The sequence below is a fragment of the Hyla sarda genome, chromosome 1, assembly GCF_029499605.1.
Source record: "Hyla sarda isolate aHylSar1 chromosome 1, aHylSar1.hap1, whole genome shotgun sequence".
In the NCBI taxonomy this organism is placed as follows: Eukaryota; Metazoa; Chordata; class Amphibia; order Anura; family Hylidae; genus Hyla; species Hyla sarda.
The window spans coordinates 569443697-569471546 of NC_079189.1; the positions used below are offsets into that span (position 1 = coordinate 569443697).

The 27850-nt window shown below is 42.8% G+C and overlaps 1 protein-coding gene across 6 annotated transcripts in view; it reads right to left on the bottom strand.

The window, feature by feature from the left end:
- LOXHD1 (lipoxygenase homology PLAT domains 1) overlaps window positions 1–27850 on the bottom strand; it is a 239834-nt gene that overhangs the window by 76316 nt on the left and 135668 nt on the right. For 4 of the 6 annotated variants that reach the window (XM_056543231.1, XM_056543249.1, XM_056543258.1 and 1 more), the window contains 7 exons: window positions 24618–24741; window positions 20340–20590; window positions 8971–9106; window positions 7627–7787; window positions 7251–7337; window positions 6195–6330; window positions 3661–3815 (listed from right to left, as the gene is read on the bottom strand). In XM_056543231.1, the coding sequence (XP_056399206.1) occupies window positions 3661–3815; window positions 6195–6330; window positions 7251–7337; window positions 7627–7787; window positions 8971–9106; window positions 20340–20590; window positions 24618–24741 (1050 nt within the window). Of the gene's footprint in view, window positions 1–3660; window positions 3816–6194; window positions 6331–7250; window positions 7338–7626; window positions 7788–7932; window positions 8031–8970; window positions 9107–10766; window positions 10914–20339; window positions 20591–24617; window positions 24742–27850 lie in introns of those variants that run through there. The other 2 variants (XM_056543268.1, XM_056543274.1) reach the window with 2 other exon arrangements.

The following is a 27850-nucleotide window of genomic DNA, read 5'->3' on the forward strand; positions in this document are numbered from 1 at the left end:
CTCACACCCTCAGTGGGCTAGTCTAAAACCTTGGAACGGCCCAGGTAAGGGATAAAAGGCCCCACTACCAAACCTGTCTTTAATCCCATAAAAATTCAGGCCCAATAACAAGATTTACTGAAGTCACTGGCAAGCTAAGTCTCACCAGGGATTTAAAGAGAATCTGACAGCTAGTTTACCCGCACTATAGAGCAGGTGAACAGCTGTAAAACAATGAGTTAAGCACTTAAATTTGTTCCTTAGGTGCATTGTTATGCTTGTAAATGGTTTCATTCCTAATGCGCCCCAGTGCGCATTGGAGGCAGGGAGCCGGGTGGCCGAGCTGCCCTGCCTCCTCTATATTCACTCTCTGGGGGAGGTAAGCGCGTCTGTATGCACCACTCTATGCGCCCGATTTCCGGGTGTAGTGAGCCAGCGACTCCTGAGTTCTGCTCACAGAGCAGAGCGCTGACCTCCCCCCTGCCAGCATTCACGTTCCAGTGACATGAGAGTAAAGAATTAGAATTTTCAAGCTGGGGGTGGGGTAGGGAGTGATTATAGATGAGACAGGGGAGCCCGGCCAGCCAGCTTCCCACCTCAAAGGCACGCTGGGGCGCATTAGGAATAAAACCATTTACAAGCATAACAATGCGCCTAAGGAACGGATTTCAGTGAGTTACCCCTTATTTTACACCTGGTGGTGTGAGACTACCGAAACGTAGCTTCCCTTTTGCTTGCTGTTTTATGGAATAAATTCACTTTTCATTGGAGAACGTCCTGTGTGCTGCGGTCTTTACCGTTGCTATCTAATATCTATCATCTATCTAATGTCTATCTATCTCATATCTATCTATCTATGTATCTCTCATATCTATCTATCTCATATCTATCTATCTATCTCTCATATCTATCTATTTATCTATCTCATATCTATCTATCTCATATCTATCTATCTATCTATATATATATATATATATTTCTCTTTGTTTGCTGTCTATATATCTATCTATCTCTCATATCTATCTATTTATCTATCTATCTATCTATATAAAGAAAAACAAGAGACCAGCAGCACACAGAAATTAGGTGCAAAAAAGGTGAAAAATGTATTGCATTATCCCAGTGTACAAAGGAAGCGACGTTTCAGCGACCTCTCGACGAGAGGTCGCTGAAATGTCGCTTCCTTTGTACACTGGGATAATGCAATACATTTTCACCTTTTTTGCACCTAATTTCTGTGTGCTGCTGGTCTCTTGTTTTTCTCTAGTACATGTGAACCTCTCACCAAGGTCCACACCCAGCGTGCACCATTGCATCGTCTTTCTCAAATTTGTTGTGCTGCTCTTCTGGAATTTTTTTTTTATTATTTATCTATATATATATATATATATATATATATATATATAAAGTACAGACCAAAAGTTTGGACACACCTTCTCATTCAGTGTTTTCTTTATTTTCATGACTATGAAAATTGTAGATTCACATTGAAGGCATTAAAACTATAAATTAACACATGTGGAATTATAGACATAACAAAAAAGTGTGAAAATATGTCATATTCTAGGTTCTCCAAAGTAGCCACCTTTTTCTTTGATTACTGCTTTGCACACTCTTGGCATTCTCTTGTTGAGCTTCAAAAGGTAGTCACCTGAAATGGTTTTCACTTCACAGGTGTGCTGGTGTGGAGGAGGAGGTGTGATGGGGGGGGGGGGGGGGGGGGGGCTTTGCTGGTGACACTGTTGGGGATTTATTCAAAATTGAAGGCATACTGAACCAGCATGTCTACTACAGCATCTTGCAGCGGCATGCTATTCCATCCGGTTTGCATTTAATTGGACCACCATTTATTTTTCAACAGGATAATGACCCCAAACACCTCCAGGCTGTGTAAGGGCTATTTGACCAAGAAGGAGAGTGATGGGGTGCTGCGCCAGATGACCTGGCCTCCACAGTCACTGGACCTGAACCCAATCGAGATGGTTTGGAGTTAAGGCAAAAAGGGCCAACAAGTGCTAAGCATCTCTGGGAACTCCTTCAACTACCTCTTGAAGCTCATCAAGAGAATGCCAAGAGTGTGCAAAGCAGTAATCAAAGCAAAAGGTGGCTAGAACCTAGAATATGACATATTTTCACACTTTTTTGTTATGTCTATAATTCCACATGTGTTAATTCATAGTTTTGATGCCTTCAGTGTGAATCTACAATTTTCATAGTCATGAAAATAAAGAAAACTCTGAATGAGAAGGTGTGTCCAAACTTTTGGTCTGTACTGTGTATATATATATATATATATATATATATATATATATATATATATATCATATCCATCTATCTCATATCTATCTATCTCATATCTATTTATCTCACATATATCTCTCTCATATCTATCTATTTATCTATCTCATATCTATCTATCTCATATCTATCTCTCTATCTCATGTCTATCTCATATCTATCTCATATCTATCTATTTATCTTATATCTATCTATCTCATATCTATCTATCTCAAATCTATCTATCTATCTCATATCTATCCATCTATCAATTTATCACATATATATCTATTTTTCTCATATCTATCTATCTCATATCTATCTATCTCATATATATCTCTCTATCTCATATCTATCTATCTCACATCTATCTATCTATCTATCTCATATCTATCTATCTCATATCTATCTATCTATCTCACATCTATCTATCTCATATCTATCTATTTATCTTATATCTATCTATCTCATATCTATCTATCTATCTCTCTATCTCATGTCTATCTATCTCACATCTATCTATCTATCTATCTCATATCTATCTCATATCTATCTATCTATCTCAAATCTATCTATCTCATATCTATCTATCTCATATCTATCCATCTATCAATTTATCACATATATATCTATTTATCTCATATCTATCTATCTCATATTTATCTATCTATCTATCTATCTCATATCTATCTATCTCACATCTATCTATCTCATATCTATCTCATATCTATCTATCTATTTATCTATCTCATATCTATCTATCTATCTCACACCTATTTATTTCATATCTATCTATCTCATGTCTATCTATCTCATATCTATCTATCTCATATCTATCTCTCTATCTCATATCTATCTATCTATCTATCTCATATCTATCTATTTATCTTATATCTATCTATCTCATATCTATCTATCTTTCTATCTCATATCTATCTCAAATCTATCTATCTATCTCATATCTATCCATCTATCAATTTATCACATATATATCTATCTATCTCACATCTATCTATCTCATATGTATCTATCTATCTATCTCATATGTATCTATCTATCTCATATCTATCTATCTATCTCATATCTATCTATCTCATATGTATCTATCTATCTCTTATCTATCTATCTCATATCTATCTATCTCATATCTATCTATCTATCTCATATCTATCTATCTTGTATCTAATAACTGATTTATACTTTAAAATGGCTACATGCTGGTAGCCGAAACATTGTATTTTTGGATGGTTTGGATGAAATAAAGAAGCTAAACATATTTTTCCCACATTTTTGAGTGTTGCTGCTGTTTTGTACTTGCAGCAATATATCTATGTTATATCTATCTATCCCCCCTCCCCCAGATGCTGTGTTTCTTCGTCCTCCCCCCTCGCTCCTCGTACTTACGTTGCCTTTCTCAAACTTGTTCATGTTGTTCTTGCAGTCAATGAGGAAACGTTCCCCGGTATCCCCCAAATCTCCAAAGAGACAGAGGAAGACATTAGCATCAGTTCCACTTCCACTCACATTGCCGGTGTGAACGGTCACTCGATACTTCACCACTACAGGGGGGAACCAAAGGCACCGGTTAGATGAGGATCTCTGTATCTGCTTTCGTAGTAATCGGGGCTACACCGCCATAAACACCCAATGTGATACATTATTCAGTGGTGACAGCTGGTGCGCACCCCATGGGTAATTCACACCAGCGATCGACTTTCACTTCGGAAACCCTAGAAGGTCAGCGTTCACCTGTAATTTACTAATTCACAAGATAAAAGACGTGTGGGGTATACATTCTTAGGCCACGTTCACACGGCGGAAAATTACGCACAAAAATTCCACATGGACATTCTGCAAATTTTATTTTGCATTAACTTCTATGGAGATTTCACTCTCCCATTCACACAGCAGAATTCCCACTGCAGAAATAACTATAGGCAGTTTTTTCCAAACAGAGCGCCTCCAGCTGTTGCAAAACTACAACTCCCAGCATGCCCGGATAGCCGAAGGCATGCTGGGAGTTGTAGTTTGCAACAGTTGGAGGCACCCTGTTTGGAAAACATGGACTTAAAAGGGGTACTCCACGCCTAAACAAATGTCTGATCGCTGGGGGTCTGGTCGCTGGTACCGCCCGGGATCTCCAGGCCAAAAGGGGTCCATGGTTGCAGGAATGAATAACACCTTCAAAAACTATTTACCGCAACCCTGGATGTCAGAGTGATGCCATAACTCGTCTGCATATACTTACATCACAAGGAATCTTTATATGTGCTTGATATATACCGTTTGCTATGTGTTTCGTTGCTGTATCTACTTCACAGAATGGAATAAGTTGTACAATCTAACTTCTATTATACTCTAGTTAGCACTCTCACTTAACCCCTGATGAACCGTAATACTATCTTAAGTACGGGGAAACGCGTCCGGTTTAAAACATATTCTCTTGCAGGTTATTGTCCCTGTGGGTTTAAAAAGTTTTCTCTTGCAGGGTATTGTCCCTGTTGTATGTAAGGGTATCGTCATTATTATAGGTCTCCTGAGAGGAGTCCTCTATACTCCGGATATCTAGTGATGTAATTGCTTATTATTTTATTTTAGAGATTTTGCTGTTAATAAAGGATACAAGTGTCCTACAAGTGTCACTCGTGGGGAAGATTCATGCCCCTGCAGAATGGTCTACAGTGTTTTGGAAGGACCCTAGCTACCAGAATCTACAGTCTACAATTCAGTATGGTGAAAAGCACCACAAGTCTCAGAACAGCAACAAGGCTCGCAAGGGGTACGCTGCGCTCTCACACTAAGGCCAGCTGTTTGTGTTTTGCCAACTTCACAAGCTCAGTAAAGGCAGTTAACCGTAACGTAACGTCGGTGTGTATATTTGCTCATCATGTCTGGCCCAGGAAGACTGCTTCCCAGCTTCGGACCTTGGATCTGATAAACGGTGCCCTGCCGTCACAAAGTAATCATGGTACGTCTACTAACACCCAGTGGCCACCACACTATTGTAGAACTAGTGCTCTACTGGGACCTTCTATTGTGGCACTAGTGCCCTGCTGGTGCCTTCTATTGTAGTACTAGTGCCCTGCTGGGGCCTTCTATTGTAGTATTAGTGCCCTGCTGGGACCTATTGTAGCACTAGTGCCCTGCTGGGACCTATTGTAGCACTAGTGCCCTGTTGGGACCTTCCATTCTAACACAATTCCCTGCTGGGATCTTCCATTGTAGCATTAGTGCTCTACTAGGACCTTCTATTGTAGCACTAGTGCCCTGCTGGGACCTACTGTAGTACTAGTGCCCCGTTGGGACCTTCCATTGTAACACAATTCCCTGCTGGGATCTTCCATTGTAGCATTAGTGCTCTACTGGGACCTTCTATTGTAGCACTAGTGCCCTGCTGGTACATTCTATTGTAGTACTAGTGCCCTGCTGGTACATTCTATTGTAGTACTAGTGCCCTGCTGGGACCTTCTATTGTAGTACTAGTGCCCTGCTGGTACATTCTATTGTAGCATTAGTGCCCTGTTGGACCTTCCATTGTAACACTAATGCCCTGCTGGGAACTTCTATTGTAGTATTAGTGCTCTACTGGGACTTTCTATTGTAGTATTAGTGCCCTGCTGGTATATTCTATTGTAGCACTAGTGCCCTGTTGGGACCACTAGTGCCCTGTTGGGACCTTCCATTGTAACACTAATGCCCTGCTGGGAACTTCTATTGTAGTATTAGTGCCCTGCTGGTATGCTTTAGTACAATCAAAACTAAAAATACAGTTTAACTATGAGTGTATTAGTGTTCAGGAATACTATTTGAGGTGGTGCTATGCCAACCTCCCTTTATATATAGCTTTTACTGTAGTACAAGGTACATGGCTCAAACAAATCCTTGAGTTAAGTGCCATCTCTAGGCTTGTTTAGCAATTTTAACACCTAAAGTCTCACCTGGTAAAACATTCGCCACCAATGGACCCTCAGCTGGAAGTTCTCGCACAATTTCGCCATCGTCTTCATTGAGGTCTAGCCAGCGACCACATTTAAAGGTGTATTTTTCTTTCGTGAGGGTTTTCAGCAGGGTAACCTGGGATGATCCAGAAATACATTCACATAATTAATCCAATGATTTATTAGAAATCTCATATAGTTGTTTGGGGACGCCCAACAATCTGGAGAGTAAAGGATTGGTAGGGAACTGCAGTCACTTGGGTGGCCGGGCACGGGCATGTAGGAAAGGCCCCGACATACTCAGGATAATAAATATATAAAGAATTTGAGCCTATTAAGATTAAATCAAATTATAGATACACTTTCCTGCTAGACCCTTACCATTAACCCTTTCACTGTTCCAAACTTCCAAGAATATAACCTACAGTATAATTCCATGGATAGTAATCCACAACCACCCTAGACCACATGGGACACGGAAATCAGCCCCTTGCAGTGGCACCTGGATTTTTATATCACTTTGACATTCTAGGGTATAATGCGGGGCATCTATAAAGTTGGCAAGGTGTTGATTGGGAGTTGTTTTTCTATATCATATCGGGCATCAATATGCTTGGAAAGTTTATGTGTACCTCTAGGAATATGGAAGTAAGACTTATGTAATACTATATACATATATATATATATATATATATATATATATATATTGTAGATAGAGCAAAGCTTTCTGCAGGGGCCATGTTGCACTGACACAATGATATTTGCTGATTTCATCATGGAGGGCTCTCGGTGCTGAATGGTCAGTCTGCTTCTGGTGGGGCCATAGTTCTAGAATACTCACACACCAGGGTGGCTAACATTAGTAGGGTCCTGAGAACCTGGATGGTATTGCCACTAGCCCATAATTCTGTAGCCTCTTGAACTTTGAGAATATGTCACAATGTTCTAATACACAGTACAAGGAGCATTATCAAGGTTTTTGACATACAAATATCTATACTGAACATTTTATCACCAGCCTTCAAATTGCATCATATACCAGAGTCGGGGTCTTACTTTATTTAAATGCCAACCGCTGAATGCATTTCTCTTCTCGTGCCAAATCCTGAGCTTATAAAGGATCCCAAGGTCTGGAAGCTCGACCTGTAAAAAAAAAAAAAATGGGTGAGTCCGTGTAATAATAATGGGAATATTTCACAGTGATACAGAACTGAGGTTGGAGACATTGATTGTAACAAACAAATGCACTGAAAAGATCTCTGGGAGAGTTCCCTATTGGGGGGGTTCTTACTGCAGTTTCTGCTATATTTTGGTGTGTCTTTCCATGAAGAGGACCTAACCTTCTCTAACCCAGACAGAAATGAATAAATATGACTAAGTGGGTCCTCTGATATGGACTCTGACTCGCTCTTTGCGCAGAGCCAACTCTTACCATGAACTTGTCTACTTGTCCAGTTTCAAAGTTGTCTGAGTTGTTATCCAGTCTCATTTCATCTGACTTCCCCTTTTCCCCATAGATCTGGAGAAGGATATTTGCATCAGTTCCTGCATTTTTCATGTCACTTGTCCAGATCCAAAGAGACCATGGGTGTTCTGTAATGGAAACGAAGATTCAAATGATACGACAACAAGGCGTCATATGAAAGTATCTAAAGATAAATTGAGTTTTAGGGTTTTTGTAACAAGTAATGAGTGTAGACGTGTTGTGCTACTAAACAGGTTTTACTTTGGGTCACACCTGGGAGCAGAGTCTAAGTACTGCGTAGGTCTTCATCCCACTCCAGGAAGGGAAAGCTGGACTTCTGCTGCTAGTGGGTACCAGGTCGCTTCACAAGCATTGTCCTGGTGTAGGTATTGGCTGGCCCAGTGTACTAGATGGTACCAGTTCGTAGCAACAGAGAGTCATGCAAGTAAACGTAGTCAGCAGTCAGGGTCAAACACAGGAGGATCAGCAGAGTACACAATAGACAAATAGAGACGTTGTCAGTATCATGCAAACAGGTGGTCAGGAGAGACAATGTACGAAACCAACCAGGCTAAAGCAGAATCCAGAAAACGGACACAGTCAATACAAAGGAGAACAGTATCAGGATCAGAACATCCTCACTAAAGGAACTACAACAGTATTGGTGGAGCAAGGTTCAATAGATAATCCTGACCAGGGATAGGTGAAAGACAGATTAAGAGCATTCGCACTCGCCCTTTAAGAATAGACTCCCCTAAAGGCCATAACAGGAAATGCCAGCAATAAGGGTGCGGCGGTGGCCATAAGAGAGAAGAGTCCACCAGGGAAGGGGGACTGGATATCAGTAAGGAGCACTCACCATCATAACACACCAGCGAGGAGAGAGTGGGGCACTGGCCCCTGGGTAGGAAGCAGAAAGGCAGCAGATGGTACTGGTTGGCGTTGAAGTAATGTTGCTAAAGTGGCCAACTAGTGTAATTGACTCTGGTGGTCCACCCCACAGTTACTGTACAAGAAAATATTAGGTCTCATGCATATAAACACATGCTTTTACCACTGATGATCGTATGGGCACAGTGGGAATAACCAGACAATCACCATAATGCAATAGTCATGGTATGTTACCTAAGGCCTTTGTGGTACAAAGGAAACCAGAAACTATGGGAGAAAAGGCCAATGGTGACTCTGATATCCATTGACCCTGACCAGATCTAGTTTTAAAAAAGAAGAGACATATTGTACTTATATCCTTTGGACAGAGTCAACAACATCTAGACCACTGAAGAATTTCTCATCTGTTTTTTTACTCACTTTTCTGCCTTTTCTGTCGCAGGGAAACCATTTCATACAGTTCTCGTTCTATCAGTCCATCTCCTTCATCTACATCCAGCCATCTACCACATGGGAAGGTCTGCTCAATGCCCGTGAATGGACAGTAGACGATAACCTGTTTGGCAAAACAAAAGGTGAAACCAAGTCTAGAATTACTTTGAAAAACTCTCTCCAAGTTGTGTCCAGAGGCAATCCAATCCACATCTCAGCATAATGCTGCTTCTATACAAGAATATGTACAAGAACATAACTACTATAATACCGCCTCCTATGTACAAGAATATAACTACTATAATACTGCCTCCTATGTACAAGAATATAACTACTATAATACTGCTTCCCAAGTATAAAAATAAAACTACTATAATACTGCCTCCTATGTACAAGAATGTAACTGTTATAATACTGTTCCTATGTACAAGAATATAACTACTATAATACTGTTCCTATGTACAAGAATATAACTACTATAATACTGCCTCCTATGTACAAGAATATAACTACTATAATACTGCTTCCCAAGTATAAAAATAAAACTACTATAATACTGCCTCCTATGTACAAGAATGTAACTGTTATAATACTGTTCCTATGTACAAGAATATAACTACTATAATACTGTTCCTATGTACAAGAATATAACTACTATAATACTGCCTCCTATGTACAAGAATATAACTACTATAATACTGCCCCTATATACAAGAATATACCGGTAACTACTATAATACTGTTCCTATGTACAATAATATAACTACTATAATACTGTCCCCTATGAACAAGAATATAACTTCTATAATACTGCTCCTATGTACAAGAATATAACTACTATAATACTGCACCTATGTACAAAAATATAACTATTATAATACTGCCCCTATGTTCAAGAACATAATTACTATAATACTGCTCCTATGTACAAGAATATAACTACTATAATACTGCCCCTATATACAAAAATATAACTACTATAATACTGGCCCTGTGTACAAGAATATAACTACTATAACACTGCTCCTATGTACAAGAATATAACTACTATAATACTGTCTCCTATGTACAAGAATATAACTACTATAATACTGCCCCCTATGGGCAAGAATATAACTACTATAAATGTACAACACAAATAGAGAAACATAGCCGCACATCTACCATTTGTATTTTAATCTACTTGCTTCTCAGCATAATTTCAAAAACTAACAGGTTGTTAGCATACATTTTGATCAAAAAGTACAAGCCCACTCGCCACGTAAAGGCCACCTAGTCAGGGTGGGTCCCTAACCTAACACTGGTGTAGCGCCAGGTGGCGACCACTTCCTCTGAGACACCATGCCCACAGGGGGAAGGACCCAGTGGCCAGGCAGCCCCACTGCTGCCCGTCCAAGCCCCTGGCTTTGGGCCACACTACCCCACAGACAAAGCATCACAGAAACAATGGCCGCCACAGGGAACCACACCACTCGCCACGTCAAGGCCACCTAGTCAGAGTGGGTCCCTGACTAGGTGGCCTTGACGTGGCGAGTGGGCTTGTACTAACAACATTTATACTAACAACATTTATACTAACAAAATTTATACTAACAACCTGTTAGTTTTTTTTTAATTATGCTGAGAAGCAAGTAGATCAAAATACAAATGGTGGATGTGCGGCTATGTTTCTCCTTATTGTACATTTATAGTCTCTCCCTTCTTCCATGGCCAGCACTCCACTTCAACCAATCGGCCCAGGTGTTTTTAATTAGCAGGAGACTGCATAAGGGTTTCTTCCTTACATTATCCCAGTCCTCTGGCAGAGAGCACATGGTAGGTGTTCACACTGGTGTGGTTCTCTGTGGCGGCCATTGTTTCTTGATGCTTTGTCTGTGGGGGGGAGTGCGGTCCAGAGCCAGGGGCTTGGTCGGGCAGCAGTGGGGCTGCCTGGCCACTGGGTCCTATGTACAATAATACTGTCTCCTATGTACAAGAATATAACTACTATAATACTGTCCCCTATATACAAGAATATAACTACTATAATACTGCTCCAATGTACAGGAATATAATTACTATAATACTGCTCCTATGTAGAAAAATATAACTATTATAATACTGCCTCCTATATACAAGAATATAACTACTATAATACTGCATCCTATGTACGAAAATATAACTACTATAATACTGCTCCAATGTACAAGAATATAACTACTATAATACTACCTCTATGTACAAGAATATAACTACTATAATACTGCTCCTATATACAAGAATATAACTACTATAATACTGCCTCCTATATACAAGAATATAACTACTATAATACTGCCTCCTATGTACAAGAATATAACTACTATAATACTGCTCCTATATACAAGAATATAACTACTATAATACTGCTCCTATATACAAGAATATAACTACTATAATACTGCTCCTATATACAAGAATATAACTACTATAATACTGCTCCTACATACAAGAATATAACTACTATAATACTGCCTCCTAGCTGTGAGGTTGTGTCTCTGTAGTTCTCCTCATGTCTGGAGAAAGCCCACCCTGGGCGGGGAAGCTCCCCAAGCAAGGCCCAGGCTTCTCTGCCTACACTGGGGGAAAACTCCCAGGCTGTTTCTATGGTGGATGGAAATCCTAAAGTTAATATTGTGGAAAGAGATTCTCAGAATGGAAGCACTGACAGTGCCAAGAAAGAAGAAAAGGAAATGGACTTGTTTAAGGTAAAGAAAGAAGCAGCTTCTGCATCTGCAAGTATGGTGTGTGGTGTGTGGTGTTATACAGTCAGCCAGCCAAGGCTCACAGCATGGAGTACAAGCAAGAGACTCCCAGAAAGAAACCTGTGTGATAGATCCCAAGTCTGCTGGCTGAGGCCATGGAGGTGCACAGGAGGTGAGGGGATCACATTCAGCAGGTGTGCAGCTCCACTCACCAGCACCTAGACAGAGGAGAACATCTCTGGAGAGACAGACATTACAGGAAAACCTACAGCAGCAAGAGTTGGTCTCCAGCATGGCCCGCTCAGGCCGCACAAGATCCCAGGCTGGAGGTAAGACCCACAATACTGAGAAATCTATGGACATGACACATGGGAAATCTGTGGAGAAATCTCAGGGTGTTAGCAGAACTGTTCCTGCCCCAGACCCTGGTGTATGTGACCGAGCCTCAGGAGATACAACCAGCCATGACTCCACTGTGTTCACCCAGCCTGAGAGACTGTCCAGACCCCTCCAGCAGGGCAAAGAGACCGCCCGGGCACCAGAGCTACAGCTGGCGGAGGAGATCCCAGCACTGGTGAGGAGGATGGAGGAGCTGAAGCAAGACAAACATATGGTACAAATGCCGATTGACTGTGTCTACAAACTAAAGACTGCGAACCCACAATACAAGACTATGCATGAAAACAAACTGTATGCACTAAGCACGGAACTGGCCACCATAGTGAGTGAGATGGACTCTATACTGGAGAGGATGGGACCAGTGGCGGAGTCCTATAGGAACCAGGAGCGCTTTTCCCAGTAGCAGCTGAGTTTTGAGCCAAAGGCCAGATCGCATGTGGTACCTGCCATCACCCCAGATGAGCCCCAGCAGGTGACAAGGCCTATAATACAGCCAGCAAGTTTCACCTTCCAGGATCAGCATACACATGGGAATGGGGAACAGCAACCTCCGAGACCTGCAGCTGTTCCTGAGCAAGAGTCTGGAGTTGTCATATCAGCAGAGGCACCACAAGTCCCAGAAATCCCAGTACATCAGGAGGACAGTGAACATTTTCTGGTGTATGAAGGTGATGGGGTGATGGAGCAGAGCTCTAATGTTGGGGCACGGACTGGGGGTGAGGACTGTGATGATGTTGGGGCACAGACTGGGGGTGCGGACTGTGATGTTCCTGAGGGGGTGCACAGTCTGTGTGGGGTGTAATGTCGGATGATGATATAGAGATGGATGGGGTAGGTGTTGTTGTACATAATAATGTGCAGGATTTCCCCCCTTTACCTACAAGTACAGCAGATGTGGCAGGGCCCCCTAGAGTAAACCCCAACCCTGTAAGACAGGACGCAGGTACCCGCCAGGTTCCTCCCAGAAATGCCTGGAGCCGTGGTGCTCCATCATTCACCTCCAGCGCCAATTACACTGGCCAGGCATTTAAAAGGAGAAACGTTGGTGTGTTTTCGGCACAGAGGTGCCAAGGAGGACCTCCCGGATAGAAGGTTTGTGGTGAGGGAGCTCCTGTGTCACCAGATGGGGTTTGTGCCAGAGGACATCTTGGCTGTAATAAACCTTCCAGATAGACAGGGCTATGATGTCAGCTTTAAGCTCATGTCTAATCTGGATAGTTTCTGGTCCAACTTCCTCAGGTTCAGAGACAAGGATGGATGGAGTAAATTTAGTTTTATTCCCATATCCAAGCCAGATACCGTCATCATCAATATTATGTTCTGGAATGAAGCTGTTCCTCCCCAGGACATTGTGGTGTGGCTCCGCAGACATTGTGACCTGGTGTCTGATCTCACCAAGAACAGAGATGATAATGGTATCTGGACTGGAGGGTGGAAGGTCCTGGTGAAACTGCGCCAACACGGGAACATCACCCAACATCTGCCCAACTCCTTCTTCATTGGTAGAGAGAAGGGCATTTGTTTCTACCCCGGTCAGCCCAGAAAGTGTTTCAAATGTGGCAAGCCTGGTCATCTGGCAAATACCTGTACTATTGTTAAGTGTAATCTATGTGGTGAGACTGGTCACCTAAGTGCTGATTGCCAGAACATCAGGTGCAACCTCTGTGGTGAGATTGGTCACCCTCACCGGGACTGTCCCAATGCCTGGCACAACATCTGCCGGGAGCTTCCTGATGAGGACCTTGTGGCGGGGGCAGAGGATGTAGAGGAGGAGGCTTTAATATCAGGCCCTATACTGACCAGACAGGAGGTCCAGCAGGGTTTAAGCAACACAACACCAGAACCTCAGCAGTCAGAAAGTTCACAGGGGGACATGGAGGTTGTGCCACAAGACCAGCAGCAGCCAGGGGTATCCTCTTTGGTATCTGAGGGGAGTAGGGTGCAACAAACTAAAAGGAGGAAAAAAGACAAGTCCTCCCGCAGGCCTGAGGGAGAGAACAATACTGGTGTGAAGAAAAGGGCTGACAACAGGGCAGGAGTGATGATGGTGTCCAATAGATATGAGGTTCTGACAGAGTCTGACGGTGATTTGGACACTGAGATAAAAAGAATAGAAGGTGAATGTGATGGTGACACCAGGGACCAACCTCCAATAAAAAGGAAACCCCGGACTGTGAAAGATAACAAAGTCAGACATGGAGACAGGTGGTGGACAGCGGGACTCAGATTCTGACTTGTGATGATGGGGGTCAGGTCTCTGCTCTTCTCCTTGTGTTACCTTGTAATGGCTGGGTTTACTTTCTAATAATGTAAACAGTAAAAAAGTGAGGAGGACGCGACGCATTGTTTATGACCATCTACAATATGTGGACCCAGATGTCATCTTCTTACAAGAGATGCGCCTGACTACATTGGGGCACCTACATGAGGCTGAGAGGGAATGGACGTCTGGTCCCTCTTTCTGGTCACTGGCTGTGGAGCCTTATGCCGGAGTGGCCATTTTGTTTACCACCAGGGATGTGACAGTACATAGGATGACAGAGGTCGTCATGGGTAGGTGTCTGATTCTGGAGGTCACTATCCATGGTAGAAGGCTCCGGCTACTAAATATCTATGGCCCACAGACAGTGACAGAAAGGGTCCAGCTATTCACTGAGGTAAAACCATTTCTATTTACATCTGTTCCTGTTATAATGGCCGGGGATTTTAACGTCACTAGGACATCAGGTGACAGGTCCTCAGGTAGAGCGGTGGCCAGGGACTTCAGGGTCCTTAATAACATAATATTACAGGCCGGTCTGAGTGATGTCTTCACACAGGGTGGAAGAAAGCCAAAGCTCACATATTCTTGTTCTGATAGGAGCAGTAGGATTGACATGGCGTTCGTGAGTCCTTCAGAAATGGTTAGTGAGAGGAATGAGAAAACTGTCCCCTATTCAGACCATATGGCCTTAGTTTTCCATCTTGGTGTCACTAAACGCCCAGATATTGGAAGGGGGCTCTGGAAGCTCAATTCTAGTCTTGTGCAAGATCTGCATGTTCAGGAAGGTGTTCATTCTCTCATACAGAGCCAGCTAGATAGAGTGGACTTTTATGGTGATATGGCCGCCTGGTGGGAGGATGTCAAGGATGAGATCAGAACCCTCTTAAAGAGACTGTCTTTTAAAAAGGGGAGGAGTAAGTATGGCCAGTATCTCAAGCTGCGGAAAGAATTGGAGTCACTATATTCGGCAGGTGGGGACCAACAAAGGATAGACCGGCTGAAATCTGAGATAAGGCAGTATCAGTACAGCAGGTATACCAACCTGGTTCTTGAACGGGATTATGGGTCCTTAGGGTCTCCTGATCCCTTTGAGAATTGCCGGGAGCGGGTGGCAAATAAATCTGTCACCGGTCTCACTGACTCCCAGGGTGTTTTGCAGGAATCTCGGGAAGGTATCCTGGGGGTGGTGAGATCATAGTATGCTGACTTGTTTCAGAGGAAGGTTTTGGATAGAGGCAAGATGACCCAATTTTTGGAGACAACTCCGCTCCCTGATACTAATGATTTGGACTTTTCTGCTTTGACAGCAGAATTGACGGTGGTGGAGGTTAAAGAGGCCATTGATAAGTTACATCTGAAGAAGGCACCAGGTCCAGATGGGATAACAGCAGAATTTTATAAGACATTCAGAGACCTCTTGGCTCCAATCCTCGTGGATGTTTACACAAATTGTCTAGAAAGTCACCTGATGCCTCCATCCATGAGAGTGTCCTCGCTGATTCTGCTGTCTAAAGGTAAAGAGCCGAGTGACATCAAGAACTGGAGGCCAATTGCCCTCTTGAATGTCGACAGGAAGATTCTGGCAAAAATCCTGTTTTCTAGGTTAGTTTGTCTGTTCCCGGCACTGTTGGCAGGCTGTCAGTATGGCACAGTAAAAGGGCGGAACATTTCTGGGGCAGGGATCTCCATAAGGGAGATGTTCGAGAGATGTAAAGCCCTGAGGTGTGGGAGATATTTTGTGAGTCTTGACCAGGCTAAAGCCTTTGACAAAGTAGATTATGAGTATCTATGGGCCACTTTGTCAAAGTACGGTATTCCGGGACAATTCATCGATTGGCTGAAGACTTTGTATTGTGAGGCCGAGAGCTTTCCTCTGATCAATGGTTGGCAGGGTGACACCTTCAGGATTGAGGCAGGGGTGAGACAAGGTTGCCCACTGAGTCCGCTGCTGTATGTATTTGCCTTAGACCTGTTTCTGAGGTCACTGCAGGAGTGTGGTTTTCAGGGGGTGCCGGTCCCCCACTGCCTGCCCCTGAGTGTTGTTGCCTATGCGGATGATGTGACTGTAGTGATATCTGAGCCTCGTGAGGTGGAGATGTTGTCTGCAGCCATCAGAAGTTACTCGGAGGCCTCAGGGTCTCTGGTCAACCTTGAGAAGAGTCAAGCTCTCTGGATATCAGATACTGATCCAGACTTTGATCTGCCCCAATTTGTGAGAGCCTCCTCCTATATTAAAATCTTAGGGGTCAAATTCGGGAGGGACGATAACGCCAAGTTGGAAACCGGAAATGCAAAGGTTCAGCTATGGAAGAACTGGAGGCTGACCTATAGAGAAAGGGTTAAAATGTTGAAGACTTACCTGGTCCCCGTCTTCTTGTATGTCTCTGTCGTTTTTCCTTTGCCAGAATCTTTCTCCACTCGGCTCTTTAGCCTGTTCTTCCAACTTTTTTGGGGGAACAGGTTGAACCCAATAAAAAGAGGGATCACCTACCTACAGAGGAGAGAGGGTGGGTTGGATATGCTGAATCCAAGGGTGTTCTTTGACTCCATGTTTCTAAAAGTTAATTTTGGTTGCCTGGACTCAATCAACAGCTCCCTGTGGGCGAATAGTATCAGGGACTGGATTTTGCCTTTTGCAGAGTCTTGGGTGCGAGGCGGCAGTCTCATGAGGGGGAGATGGACGCTTGACTACCTCCCCCCGTACCTGGAATACGGGCTCAGATGTCTGAAGAGATGGCGTATTGAGAAGTCCTATATAGAGAGTAAGACCCGTAAAGAGCTTTATGTCAGGGTGTGTAGGACATTCTTCTATTTACAGCCAGCTCTGAAGGACTGTACGACCGCCATCCTACAGGACAGTCTGAGGCTCCTGAACAGTGTGAGGCTACCAAAAAAGTTCCATGACATCGCCTGGCTGTCCTTACATGGGAAATTGTTTGTCAGGAGAAATTTAAGATACCTGAGTGTGTCGGATCGCCAGTGTCCCCTGGGGTGTCAGGAGGAGGAGACAATGGCTCATTTTATATCGCAGTGCTGGGAGGGCGACATATATGGCAGGAAATATCCCGAAGGCTAAAGATCCAGAGACTACAGTCCTTAAAATACCCAGATATCATCTATGGGGTACCATCTAGTATAAGTGGCATTGACTGGGAGACCATGTATATAATCATCACAGTCATTAAATATTATCATTGGCGCACCAGGACCCGAGTCTCCATGTATAGTGAACCCTTTCATGACAGAAGAGCAGTAGACCTGATCCTGACAGAATTGAGGTGGATAAAGTGTTTGGAGGTCAGGAGGGATAGGCAGAACCTTAAATTATGGAGAAATGTGTATATAGATTAAGTTTTACCTTTATGATGCTTTTATGTTGTTATTTATTTATTTTCTTCACCTTTAAAGGCAATAGTTTATATCTAAGTTAACATTATTAAGTTTCTTTTGTAAAGAAGAGTATGATGTTTAATACTTGATTATTGTTGTTTTGGTAATTTTGGTCGAAAGAACTGTATTTTTTCTGTTTGTTTTTAATAATAAAAATTGCCTCCTATGTACAAGAATATAACTACTATAATACTGGATCCTATGTACGAGAATATAACTACTATAATACTGTCGCCTATGTACAAGAATATAACTCCTATAATACTGCTCCTATGTACAAGAATATAACTACTATAATACTGCCTCCTATGTACAAGAATATAACTACTAGAATTCTGCTCCTATATACAAGAATATAACTACCATAATACTGCCTCCTATGTACAAGAATATAACTACTATAATACTGCCTCCTATATACAAGAATATAACTACTATAATACTTCCCGCTATGTACAAGAATATAACTACTATAATACTGCCTCCTATATACAAGAATACAACTACAATTATACTGCTCCTACCTACAAGAATATAACTACTATAATACTGCTCCTACATACAAGAATATAACTACTATAATACTGCTCCTACATACAAGAATATAACTACTATAATACTGTCCCCTATATACAAGAATATAACTACTATAATGGATGCGGAGAAAGAAATGCAAATCAGCACTCACCTGTACAAAAGTGTAGTCTTTATTGAGCCATCAAACAATCAAGAGAGCCGGCCTCGTGGGGACGGGAGAGACAGAAGCGCAACAGCCGGAGCTGTGCGGGTGGGCGGGCGAACAGCTGGTTTTGCGGGCGATGACGCTTCCTCTGGGAGGCTTCCTCTGCGTGCCGATTTGCATTTCTTTCTCCACATCCATATCAGAATTCTTGTCTATTTATCGTGCACCCCTGTACCCCGGGATATTGCTTTCCCCCTCCCACGGACTTAACAGTCCCTCCATCCACTGCTGCGGACATTGGTTGTGCCACCATTTCTTTCTTCTCATGCCTGAGTATAACTACTATAATACTGCTCCAATGTACAGGAATATAATTACTATAATATTGCCTCCTATGTACAAGAATATATCTACTATAATACTGCTCCTATGTACAGGAATATAACTACTATAATACTGCTCCTATGTACAAGAATATAACTACTATAATACTGCTCCTATACACAAGAATATAACTACTATAATACTGCTCCTATGTACAATAATATAACTACTATAATACTGCTCTTATGTACAAGAATATAACTACTATAACACTGTTCCTATATACAAGAATATATCTACTATAATACTGCTCCTATGTACAGGAATATAACTACTATAATACTGCGCCTATGTACAAGAATATAACTACTATAACACTGTTCCTATATACAAGAATATATCTACTATAATACTGCCTCCTATATACAAGAATATAACTACTACAATACTGCTCCTATGTACAAGAATATAACTACTATAATACTGCCTCCTATGTACAATAATATAACTACTATAATACTGCTCCTATGTACAAGAATATAACTACTATAATACTGCCTCTATGTACATGAATATAACTACTATAATACTGCTCCTATATACAAGAATATAACTTGTATAATACTGCCCTTATGTACAAGAATATAACTACTATAATACTGCTCCTATATACAAGAATATAACTTCTATAATACTGCTCCTATATACAAGAATATAACTACTATAATACTGCCCCTATTACAAGAATATAACTACTATAATACTACCTCTATGTACAAGAATATAACTACTATAATACTGCTCCTACGTAAAAGAATATAACTACTATAATACTGCGTCCTATATACAAGAATATAACTACTATAATACTGCCCCTATGTACAAGAATATAACTACTATAATACTGCCTCCTATATACAAGAATATAACTACTATAATACTGCTCCTATATACAAGAATATAACTACTATAATACTGCCCCTATGTACAAGAATATAACTACTATAATACTGCTCCTATATACAAGAATATAACTACTATAATACTACCTCTATGTACAAGAATATAACTACTATAATACTGCTCCTACGTACAAGAATAAAATTACTATAATACTGCTCCTATATACAAGAATATAACTACTATAATACTGCCCTTTTATGTGCAAGAATATAACTACTATAATACTTGTTTTGTAAGTTACCTTTTCTGTATGATGTCAGTATTAGTATGCTCTATGATCAAGATCCTGCAGCTCCTATGCTGCAGAACTACAACTCCCAGCTTGTCTTAACAGCTGGAGGCTGTACCCAATGTACTTAAAGTGGTACCAATGCTTATAAAATTTGCCCAGAAGTCCCAGAAAGAGAGTAGTCCCATTTCATGGACCACGTGCAGCTTTCTAGACACGGTGTTCCGGACTCCTCATGTAATTTGCATTGATAACAGGGAAGACTTCAAGGTTCTCACCTGTATTACAAAAAGTAAAGAAAGACCACCCCCAGTATAGTCCAGAGGACTCCTTCAAGTGGCTGAGCATCTATTTAATGCTAGAGCAAGAATGTTATTGACTGACCTTTTCGCAGTACCACCCGGAGCTGACACCTCTGCCGTCATGCCCGATGGTCACTCTGCTGAGGGGGCTGAGCAGGGCCGCAATCTCTATATTGAAGATGTCAATTTTCCTTCGTTCAAACTCTCCTCCTTCCAGAAATATCTTCCCGCTGTTCTTTAAACCCTTTGATCCATGGAGGATGACGTGAACCTTGGAGTTGGTGCCAGCACCCCGGATGTCTCCAGTCACGACAGAAACATTATACACAATTCCTGATGAAGTAAAGACCAAGAGTAGTTGGCATGGATGGTTCCTCCAGATCATTAGTTGGTCCTTGGTTCTCATTTAGTGTTGTAACTTTTTGGGCCCAATTCAAAAGCGATATCCGAACACCTTCTTCTGAAATAGCTATGACTTTGGATGAGTTCTGAAAATCTGTATGTTGTGTTGAGGGACTTTATATCTACTTTGCTTAACTTATCTTTTACTTTTTTTGAGTTATATGTTGCTATGGGAGACGTGGTACCCATCTGCACATACCCTTAGGCCTGGTTCACACTATGGAATTTCCGATCAGAATTCCACTCAGGAATTTTGGTCAGAAATTCGCTGCATGAAGGTTGAACCAATTCACACTGCAGAATTTTTGGGTCGAAATTTCTGCCCGAAAATTCCAATCTGCCAGAAAATTCAGCAAGAACATTAAACCTGCTCAATGTTCTGGCAGAATCCGCTCCGCAGACACTGCCGTCTATCAGGATGGTAATGTCTGCGTGGTGGGGAATCTCCGGCTGGGCAAAATCCAGAGTTTGAACCCGTTCTAAGTCAGTGGTCGCCAACCCAGTTCTCAAGGCCCACAGGCATTCTGCTATTTTTTTTAGGAATAGAACAGGAAACAAATCAAATGTCAGTTGGCCTTGAGGACCTCTTCCCTATGTTATTCCATTTTAGCATACTTTAGCTTTGTGGAGATGTTAAAGGCACTCCAGTGAAAAACTATTTTTTTTCAACTGGCTCCAGAAAGTTAAACAGATTTTTAAATGAATTTTATAAAAAAAAATCTTAATCCTTCCAGTACTTTCAGCTGATGTATGCTCCAGAGGAAGTTAAGTTGTTCTTTTCTGTCTGACCACAGTGCTCTCTGCTGACACATCTGTCCATGTCAGGAACTGTCCAGAGTAGGAGCAAATCCCCATAGCAAACTACTCCTGCTCCTGTGGTCAGACAGAAAAGAACTACACAAATTCCTAATATACAGCAGCTGATAAGTACTGGAAGGATTAGGAATTTTTAATAGAAGTAATTTACAAATCTGTCACCAGTTGATTTAAAAAAAAAAAAAAAAAAGTGTGGTGGCCCAGTACGGGAGATGTTACCCCGAACCCTTGCTATCCTGTCAGGCAGCCTCCTTCAGGGTCCCCCCTGTTTCCCCCCTGTACATATGTTCTGCAGTGTATTGTATTATAAAATGTGATGTATCTTTAAGAGTTATATCATGTGATTGTTACCCAGAAGTTATCAATGACCTATGGGCTCCCTGCTAGTCTCCCCCATATAAGCCCTGGGTGGAGCTTCTCTCTCTTTGAGCTCTGCTCTTCTGCTGAGGTCCAGGGCAGTCGCCTAGTGTGTGTGTCCAGAGTGTTGGAGGCCTCAAAGTCAAGTCCTGCAGCCACCATCAATTCAGGTAAGCTAAAGTCACAGCTTTATGAGTCAAGTCAAGTCAGTCCCTGTCATCTGTCAAGTCAGCGTGGTCTACATTCAATTGTCCAGTCCTACTACAAGTCCCAGCAAGCCCTTAACCCCTTAAGGACTCAGGGTTTTTCCATTTTTGTATTTTTTTCCCTCCTTACCTTTTAAAAATCATAACCCTTTCAATTTTCCACTAAAAATTCCATATTATGGCTTATGTTTTGCGCTACCAATTCTACTTTGTAATTACATCATTTTTAATGTCATTTTACCAAAAAATCCACAGCAAAACGGAAAAAAATCATTGTGCTACAAAATTGAAGAAAAAATGCTGTTTTGTTACTTTTGGGGGCTTCCGTTTCTACGCAGTGCATTTTCCAGTAAAAATGACACCTTATCATTATTCTGTAGGTCCATTCAATTAAAATGATACCCTACTTATATAGGTTTGATTTTGTCTTATTTCTGGAAAAAATCCTGACTGCATGCACAAAAATGAATATGTTTAAAATTGTCATCTTTTGACCCCTATAACTTTTTTATTTTTCCACGTACAGGGCGGTATGAGGGCTCATTTTTTGCGCTGTGATCAGAAGTTTTTAGTGGTACCATTTTTGTATTGATCTGACTTTTTGATCTCTTTTTATTCATTTTTTCATGATATAAAAAGTTACCAAAAAAAAACAGACATTGCCGCATGCGTTGATACCAAATATGTTTATTTTTATTTACACAGTTTTTTGTTTTATGGAAAAGGGGGGTGATTCTTACTTTTATTGGGCAAGGGGTTAAATGATCTTTATTAACTTTTTTTTCACTATTTTTTTTTGGCAATGTTATAGCCCCCTCTAGTGGCTATAACACTGCACACACTGATCTTCTACACAGACCATTGCCATGCATTAGCATGGCAATGGTCAGTGTTATTGGCGGTCGATTGCTCAAGCCTGGATTTCAGGCTTGGAGCAATCAATCACCGATCGTACACGCCGGAGGCAGGTAACGGACCCTCCGCTCGCATTCTTACTGATCGGGACATCACGTTTTCACCGTGATGGTCCCGATCATCCCGACTGAGCTGCCGGGAGTGTATTTTTGCAATCAACTTTGAACACCACATCTAAAGAGTTAATAGCGTGCGGTACAAAGATCGGTGCCGCACGCTATTAGCCCAGGGTCCCGGCATTCATTAGCCGTGTGACCCCGCGTTATAGACCGGTACCGGGTGCAGGGCATGCAGGTACGCCCTGATTCCTTAAGATGCTAAGGTCTCTGTGTCACTGGTCCCCTCCTTGGGCCCTGGCTGAACTGTATAGCCTTTACCAACTGTCTACCCTCAGTAAAGCTACCGTTGTCTGTAACTTGGCATTGGAGTCCTTATTGCCCCCGTGCCTAGCCCAGGATCCAACGGTATACCTTCGGGTGGTTTTAGGTTAAACCACGCCTGGCATCACGAATACAAGGGGTTAATGCTATCTGCCCCGAGGGTAACAACATCTGTCCTGCACCACACGCCCCGCTACCACAAATGTTTTCCACAAGAGTACCCCTTTTCCCATTTCATGCATTGTCATCTAGGTGTCAACCAGTGATCTCCAAACTGTGTACCTCCAGCTTTGGCAAAACTACAACTCCCAGCATGCCCAGACAGTCAACGGCTTCAGCATGCTTTTGTGTAATTCACCCCTGACCAGAAGTTGAGTAGTCCTCTCATTGTCAGTATGGTGTTGTTTTAGAAGCTCCCTGGTTCCTCTCTCTCCTAAGAAAATACATCATTCTCTAATGCTTCAGAAGGCGTGGCTGGATCTTGTCTCTGTGTCCAAGCTCCGCCCATGAGGGATGTCATCACCTTTGACTAGCCCCTACAGCCTACTTCACCATCTCCCTGATTATATAATATATATTTAGACATTTAGAAACGAATGAGGTGTGTATGTACAGCATGCTGCCTTGTGTAAAACAATGCCACAGGCAGAGGAGCACACGGGGGATAAATGCAGCAAGTGCTGAGAACTCATTGCGACAGTCTGCTGTGAAATTAGATGTCCTGCAAAAGCTCTGGGTGAGGAACTGGCAGTAGTGCTGTGGAAGGGAAGTAGGCAGGGTAGGAGGACCATGATGAAGGAGCTGAGGGAAAGCAATGCATCCTGGGAATTGAAATATTGAGCAAGAACAGGACTAAGAATCCCAAAACAAAATCATTTTAGGTGGTTTTAGAACTAGGGCAGACAGGTAAGCATTGCTATAGGCTATTGTAGCATTTTTTTAACCTGATGTACCCCTTTAAAGGGGTACTCCGGTGCTAAGACATCTTATCACCCCCGTGATCTTTAACGCAGCACCCCGTTACCATCACGCCCCCTCCCAAAGGATTGCATTGAGGGGGCGGAGCGTGACGTCACACGGTGACGGAGCCGTGACATCACAATACTCCGGCCCCGTGATCGGCAGTCATCAGACCGGGAGCGAACATGCTCTGGGGGCTGATTGTAACGGGGTGCTGAGTGAAAGATCACGGGGGTCGCCGGCAGCTAGACCTCCGCGAACAGGGATAACATGTCTTAGCGCCGGAGTACCCCATTAACATCTATCCTAGAACCATCTCCATACCTGTTGCCTCACTTCCACCAACAAGAAGATCCCTCTGGATTTTTCCATCGTCTTCATCAATGGCGAACCAGCGCGAGCAAGGAAATTCATAGATCGCCTTGTTACCAATGTCTTCGATGATTACCTGGTAAGAAACAGGGGATTAAAGTTCCTCAGTGATTATATAGATGAGGCACCAGGATATCATGGCAAACAAACCATGTCCCTAAAGAAAAGGAATAAAAGAAAAGGAATCAGAATTGTTACATTTTAAGAAAAAATATAAATTTGGAGGGGTAGTAAACCTTACTACATAGGAAAAAAATATTTTCAAATGAACTAGTGCCAGAAAGTTAAACAGATTTGTAAATGACTATTAAAATCTTAACCCTTCCAGTATTTATCAGCTGCTGTATGCTCCACAGGAAGTTCTTTCCAGTCTGACCACAGTGCTCTCTGCCGACACTCTTTTTTTATTATAAAAGTACAAAACACAAAACAAGTTCATTTCACTGTAACAAAATTAACAAAACTGAACATAAAAACAAACTATTCATCTCAAAGTAACAACTTAAACCTCCCTAACCGGCCAGCCCAGATAAACCAAAAATAAATAAATAAATCATTACCTACTATAGTCCAACACACGCACACACACACACATACCTAATGAACATAAATAAAGCTTTCCTCGCTGGGATCAAAAACTAAAAATATCCAAACTAGGAAACATAACCACACTGCCCCCCCCCCCCCCCCCCCCCCCAATAACAAAAAAAAAAAAAAAATATGGCTAGCTGCCGTAACAAAAAATAATCCAACTTGGATAACAAAATATATATTATTTTTTTATACATCTATATATTTTTTTTTCCTTTTTTACATACTATATATATATACACACATACATATATACATATATATATACATATCCACATACATACACATACACACATACATACATATATACATACACACATTTTTTCTTTTTCTTTTTTGTTATTTAACTTCCCCTACCAACCAATGAAGCAGGAAGTGGTCCATGCTTTCCAGCGTGTCCCCACACTCTTCTCGGGGACATCCCCGGTCATCAGAGTTCCTACACTTCAGGTTGTCCCTTACATATAGCTTCCCCTGAAAGCAGCGCCAGGCCAAGTCCCAAAACTTCTGGGGGATCCTTTTCATGTTCAAAAGATACAACCCCACCCTCATATCCCGACCTGGGCAATCCCTGAGCGCCAGAGGCCTCTGGAAGTGGGTCAACAGAACCCGTTTGTCAAGGAACTGCCTTGACTGGGTCCTGATCTCCCACACTCCCAGACCCCACCGACGTATCGCCTTCAGAGTCAGGGTAGCGTAAGCCGGAAGATATCCATGGGGCGTACGGAGGTCCTTCACTTGCCCTCCTGTCTCCCATTCCTGGAAGAAAGGCCGAAACCATTCCCTGCAGGAGAGTACCCACGGAGAAGCCCTCTCTGACCAGAGGTTTGCGATGTTGGCTTTCAAGAAGGTGTTCGTAAAGAACACCACAGGGTTTACCATAGATAAACCCCCTAGTCTCCTCGTGCGGTACGTAACCTCCCTCTTGACTAGGTTCATCCTGTTCCCCCATAACAGTTGGAAAAACAGGCTGTAGATCCTAGTGTAGTAAGCCTCTGGCAAGATACATACACTGCCCAGATAGATAAACAAGGGGAGCAGGTACGATTTGATCAGGTGTACCCTTTCCCTGAGGGTCATAGACCAACCCTTCCACTGGCCCACCTTCTGAGCGGCATCCTGGAGCTTACCATCCCAGTTTTTGGTGGGATAATCATCCTGGCCGAATGTGATGCCTAAGACTTTTGCTGATTCTTGGGGCCCTGGAAGGGTGTCCGGGAGATCAAACATGGGATCCCCCCCTCCCAGCCAGAGACTTTCACACTTATCCCGGTTGATCTTAGACCCGGATGCCTCCGAGTAGCGGTCCACCTCTGACATCACCACACCGACCTCCTCTCTCGTGGAGACGAAAACAGTGACATCGTCAGCGTACGCCACCACTCTCTGGGTGACAGCTGGCTCCGCCAGACTCATCCCGACTCCCGCCAACGGCCCACAATCTACCCTCCGGATGAAGGGATCGATTGCGAACACGTATAAAAGCGGGCTCAAAGGACAACCCTGACGGACTCCGGACCCCACCTCAAAAGAGCGGCCAGACCACCCGTTCACCAGCGGGAAACTCTCTGCCCCTGCATACAAGATCTTAAGCCAATTAACAAAAGTAGTTGGTAAGCCATATCTCAGGAGGACGGACCATAGGTACTCGTGGTTTACCCGATCAAATGCTTTGGCCTGATCCAAGGACAGCAAGTACCCCTTCCAAAGACCTGCACTACTCCTCTCCACTGCCTCCCTGACACTAAGGACCGCACTTAAGGTGCTTCGGCCTGGAACAGAGCAGTGCTGAGCCCCCGAAAGGAGCCGGGGTGCAAACTTCACCAGCCGATTAAACAGTATCTTGGCCAGAAGCTTCCTGTCCGTATTGAGAAGAGCTATGGGCCTCCAATTCTCAATCTGGCTAGGATCTTTACCCTTTGACAGAAGAATCAGGGCTGACCTCCTCATTGACTTCGGCAGAGTACCAGAGGAGAGACACTCATTGAATACCTCAGTCAAGAGGGGAGCTAAAGACTCCTTAAAGGTCCTGTACCACTCGGATGTTAAGCCATCCGGACCTGGCGACTTCTTGGGGGCGAGCCCCTCGATCGCCAGTCTCACTTCCTCTTCCCTGATTTCTTCTGCCAAAACATCAAGAGAGGGGTCTACCCCTGGCTCAGGAATGGTTTCAGTCAGGAAAACCGACATCCTGTCTGGATCTAGATCCTTCCTCCCCAAGAGGTGCGAGTAGAAGGATCTGACGACCTCCAAGATCCCTGATCTGGACAGATTCAGAGATCCTGTACTATCAATCAGTCCTGAAATGACTTTACTACTCACTGACATCTTACAGTTTCTGTAAGGGTTGGGCGAGCGGTACTTCCCGTAATCCCTCTCAAAAACCAAAGATGCGTGTCTATCGTACTGACACCTCATCAGCAAGGATTTCACTCTGGAGATATCCTCTCGGCTACCTCCAGTCGAGACAAGAAGCTCGAGTTTCCTCCTCAGACCCTGATACAAGCGATACCTGTTCAGGGACCTGAGGCTCGAGAGCTGGCGGAAGAACCCCGCAACCCGCTTCTTGAATATCTCCCACCACTCTGACTTAC